Genomic DNA, 5,167 nt, shown 5'->3' with positions numbered 1-5,167 from the left:
CCGGTTCGGATCCCACATATGAGGGCCAGTGACACTGCCCTCTACAACTAAGATGCTGAACAACAGCTCAACTTGGAGCTGGGCTGCCATGAGTCGCCAGTGACGGCGTGGGCTGCAGCCCCTGTGGCAGTTGGTTGCCATGGGTTGCCATGGGCTACCATGTGTAGCCAACAGCCAGCGTGAGCAGGCAGCAGCCGCTGTGAACTGCAGTGCAGAAGCCGGCGACTGATTTGCCTCGCCCGGGAAGAGCGCAATGATGGTGCCAACTTGGGCCAGTGAAGCAACGCTCTCCACAACTAGACTGAAGAACAAAAGGACAGCAACTTGTCTGTTCCCCTTTCCCCAATTCCCTAGCGCTGTTCCCATCCCCCCAATTCCCCAATAAAAATCTTAAAAAAAAATGTGTATACATTTAAAAAAAATAATTAAGAGTTAGTATAGATAAAGGGCTTAAAAGCACCATATTAGTGTATACAATTATTATTATTATTATTTCTGACTCTAGAAATTAAGAGAACTAAGAATATTCTGAGGGCACTGAGACTATTTCACTATATATTTAGTACTTATACAGCACAGGTATTTCCAAAGCAGTCTCAGGAAACATCACACATTTCTTTTCTTTTTTTTCCCCACACAGTTCAATAATACTTCATGCTGACTATACAGAGAGTGGGGCAGATAGATGCATAACAGGAAGCTATACTTACACCAAGATTCATCCTGATTAATTAATTACATTTTCTGACAACTAGTATGATGTCACAACATCCAAAATGGAAACTTATTTCACAGGTAATAATGTCTAATCCATTGATAATAAAGAACTTCCCTCAAATGTTTATAAAACTTATCTCTACCTAAAAGGAATGTTCTTTTTTAGTGATATTTTACAAAGAAAAATATCTAAAGTTTTTTTCTTCTTAGTTAGTTTCCCTCTAAAGTTTATTGTTGAGGTGGGTATCATAATATAGAAAATAGACAGCTACAATAGAATTAAATATACTATTTCAGTGATCAAAATTGTTTGGTCATAGTCTGGGTATGAGGAGAAACCAAGGGATTACTGTTTCTGCTAGGTGTGATATTGATATTATGGTCACCTAAGAATATAACTATATTTTTCAGAGGTACATACTGAAATATGTAAGAGTGAGTTTAAATAATTTCTAGGGTTAAAAAATAATTCAGAGAAAAAGAGAGAAAGGGATAGTGCAGCAAAATCTCGCTAGTTGTTAACCTGGGTGATAGGTATACGAAGTTGTATCGTTTTAGTGTCTACTTTTGTGTAAGTTTAAATTTTTTACATAATAAAAAGGTGGTTTTAAAAAGACAAATTCAAACAATTGGCTTAACAGTTTTGTTTGTTTGTTTGTTTGTTTTGCATCGGCACAGCCTGAATTAGATGGAGAGAATTCTGCTATATTTGAGCCTTTCTGCTAAAAGGATTGTTTCTCTAGCTCAGGGGTTCTCAAACTTGAGCGTGTATCAGAGTCACCTGGAAGACTGGTTAAAACATTGCTGGGTCCCACTTTAGAGTTTCTGATTCAACAGGTCTGTGTAGGGGCCCAGGAAACTGCATTTCTAACAAGTTCCCAGGCGATGCTACTGCTGCTGCTGGTCCATGGACCACACTTTGAGAACCAACGCTCTAGCTACACCATCTCTTCTAAACCATCCTGGCTTATTTTTCTGCAACTAATTCCATTTCCTTTATTATTTCCAGTCAAGTATGAGTTTTAACTGTCCACATGGGCCAGTTTCTAATCTTAATTTATTCTGGATTATACTGAGAGTCAGAATTGTAAGAATTTGGTGTTAAGGCTCTTCACGGTTTGGTCCTGACCTATCTAGTTTTCCCATTTTATCTTTGTACTCCTGACTCCAGCAGTATCAGGCTATCTGACCTCTAAAACAAATCAAGTATATTCCTACCTCACTTCCTTTGCCCATGCTATTATCTTCTGCTGGAAGGCACATGTGCATTTACACACACACACACACACACTGAGTATCCAAAGTCCAGTGCAAATCCCTCCTCCTCCATGAAGCTCTCCTTGACTACCAGCAACCACAGTGATCTGTCCAACTGGAAACCTCTTATTTTACCTTAATCATATCCCATCTTGGAAGAGTTTTTATATTATTGTTAATTATATGCATGCATCTTATCTCTTCAATCGACTGTAAACTCCTTGAGGGCACGGGCTGTGCTTTATTCCTAACTTCTTTGTACAGGCCATAAACTTTGGCCCAGAACCATGTACTTAATAGGCAAGTTCATTATCCCTACAAACGTGGGGGGTGGAGGGAGGAGAGAATACTTACTTTTTCTCTAAAGTAAATAATGGGATGGAACCTGAAGCCTACAGATGTAGAAGCATCAGTGAGAGGCTAATCGAATCCTAATATCTATTTATCTCCAAGCAGAGCTATGAGAATAATTACTGTTTATGCAGGTCTTTGAAAGGAGCTCTAAAAGGGTCCAGAATGATGATGGTGATTCCCGTGACTCTTTCAAAACCTCCTACCACATGTCACAGCACCCCCAGGTTTTCGCAGATTGGGAAGAGAGTCGAGAGGGCTCCTCCTCTGATGGTGGCTAAAGGTGACTTCCTAAGACCACTTGGGATTGTCAGGAAAAATAACTTTAAAATAAAACCAGAGCTATTGAAAATCCCAACATAACACACTCGTAGCTTCCTGAGCAAAACTGAAGCCGAGATGCTTCTCTTCATCCTGTAGCAGAAAGATGGCTCCGTTTTCCTGGAGCCCGTTCTGTTGCTTCTCTTCTGATACAACCCCATTCGTTAGTCTAACTCACGGGCTCTCAGCAGTCAGAATTCTGCCTGCAGTTTTCTGGATTAGAATCTACATGTTCAAGTTACTGCAGCTCAAAGGTCTTTTTGATCTGAGTAAATAGATTTTGGCCTGTGTTCTTCAGGAAGCGTTATGGACTTTCTCTCTCTCTCTCTCTCTCTCTCTCTCTCTCTCTCTCTCTCTCTCTCTCATAGAATACCTCAAGTGGTCTCCTGATTACAAATTGAAATTTGTTCGTGACCCAAGCTAGAGAATGTGGCATCAACTTCTAAGCTCAGGTTTTCTCCAGCCTCCATTTTCCGGGATAACAGCTTGCCTCTCTTTTTGCTGTAGTCCTGCATCCTTGTTTTGCTTGACTTGGCTTGGTACCACTTTAGAAATCACTCACCAACCATAAAAAAAAAAGTCGTCTTTGAATCTGTAGCTATGAATGCCTACGTTAGACGAAAAGAAAAGAGCTCCGATACTTTTACAGGCCCAGGCAGACATGGGTACAGTGATAATTAAGCAGTAAATCACAAGGTGCTGTTAGAGCATGCCTCAGATGTGTTGGAAAAAGTTGAATGTCCTTACCTGCCAACAGAGAATAAAAAAAAAAAAGAGAAAGAAAGAAAGAAAGAGAGAGAGAGAGAGAGAGAGAGAGAGAGAGAGAGAGAGAGAAAGCCTAGTGAAGCTTCACCAGACAGGGCTTCTACCTGGCATGATCATAAAGCCACCCCTGGCTTGTATTTCCAGAATGAAAAATCCAATGTGCAAAGAACCAGGGTTATATTCCACACCAGATACTAATTCCCTCCTTAGCAGCAAGATCAGGTCAAACCATTTCCTGGTTGGCAAGTAGCACCTTGGGTTTGACTAATGCATAAGATTAGAAGTCCTCAGAATGCTATGATTGGTGTGCCAAGAAAGTCTGCAATTGAATTAAAACAACACCAGCAATAAAACTCACATAAAAGGACTCCATTTCAAACCCTAAATTAGAAGGTGTAGGTTTTGAACCTGGGTCTGCTATCGGTCAACCAGGATCTCAGGGCACAGCGACTCCCTGCTCTGGCCTCGAAGGCTCATTGTTGGCATTGGTTCCTGCACAGGAACACCAATGTGGGCGGCCCTTGATTCCTGACTCAGACTTTAGGAGAACAAACAAGCAAGCAGTGGAGGACTAAGTCTCTGACTGCCCTTTGAACCCAATTCAGGATATGCTTCCGTGAAAGGAGGTCTCCCTCCTGTGCAAATGTGAACGATGGTAACTTAATGGGGCCTCCTTCCCACTTTGATAGGGAATTGCTTCCTGAGGCATACGTACCTAACTGGCTTACCNAAAAAAGCCAAAGCCTGCGGCACGGGGCGGTGCTTAGTTACTGTCTAATCGCTATAGCCAGACAGCTCGAAACCTAACCCAGCGCCAGCCTTTTATAGAGGGTCCCTGGAGCCCCGCCCTAGCAACTTCCCCTAGCAACGCCTCGCCCTGGTGCTCCGCGGTCTTATCGGCCTTCGCCAGGCTCTTCCTGTTCCCCTCCCCCCGCCAGCTCGGTTCCGCGGCCCGGCTCACGTGACCCGCCCCAGGGGAGGGGCGGGGCGAGCGGAAGACCTGAGGGGCGGGGCGCCTAACGGCGAGGTAAACGTCATCAAGGTGCGCCGGGCCAGTTGTGGCGCTTAGGCACAGGCAGTCAGTTTCCGGGACTAGGTGAAATGGCGGAGACGGTGACCCTGGTCTGGATTCGTGGCCCCGGCTTCGGCTGCAGGGCGGTGCGGGCTGCCTCGGGCCCATGCTCCGTCCGAGACTTTATCCACCAACACTGCCAAGATCAGGTGAGGTTCGCGGTTCCTGGAAGGAAGGGGAAAGATTGGGTGCGGAGAGGGTCAGTCTGGGGTGCGTCTGTTCTTTGGGGTTTTCGGTTTTTAAGGCTGAGGGTTCCTCAGTGAAGGTGCTTCAAACTGATGCTGAGGCCTTCCTTTGCTTTTGTTTTTGTGCCGATTGTTGTTTTGTTACCCCATAGAAGGGGGAAAAACCCTTTCGCTCACAGGCCCCTCGTCCCGCCTTCTGTCTGGACTAACAGAAAACACTTAGGTATTCTGTTTCTTCATCCATATATGAGGCAGTTGGACCAGATGACTTTTAAGGCTCATTTCCTGTATTTTCCTTACATTCAGCCTATGGTTATGTGAAATGCATTTTGTCCACTGACCAAACATCCATTTTAGCTCCAAACTAGAGAAAAATGTGTGATGTCCAAACCCGGGCCAAAGGATGGTAGGGGAGGGAAATGGATTTATCTGGTTACTAACTGTTTGGGGCCAAGTACTCACACACATATCCTGTTGAGGACGTGGGTTCTTAGGGCCT

General features: G+C 44.1%; 1 protein-coding gene across 1 annotated transcript in view; it reads left to right on the top strand.

Moving 5' to 3' along the window:
• Positions 1–4,454: 4,454 nt before the first annotated feature.
• SDE2 (spliceosome associated SDE2) overlaps positions 4,455–5,167 on the top strand; it is a 31,741-nt gene continuing 31,028 nt past the window's right edge. The window contains exon 1 of the mRNA XM_019659014.1: positions 4,455–4,632. Coding sequence (XP_019514559.1) covers positions 4,513–4,632 — 120 coding nt within the window. The 5' untranslated portion in view covers positions 4,455–4,512. The remainder of the gene's footprint in view (positions 4,633–5,167) is intronic.

The sequence above is a fragment of the Hipposideros armiger genome, unplaced genomic scaffold (assembly GCF_001890085.2).
Source record: "Hipposideros armiger isolate ML-2016 unplaced genomic scaffold, ASM189008v1 scaffold_293, whole genome shotgun sequence".
Lineage (NCBI taxonomy): Eukaryota > Metazoa > Chordata > Mammalia > Chiroptera > Hipposideridae > Hipposideros > Hipposideros armiger.
The sequence above is the reverse complement of the archived record's forward strand: the minus strand, read 5'-3'. Positions and strand labels throughout refer to the sequence as shown.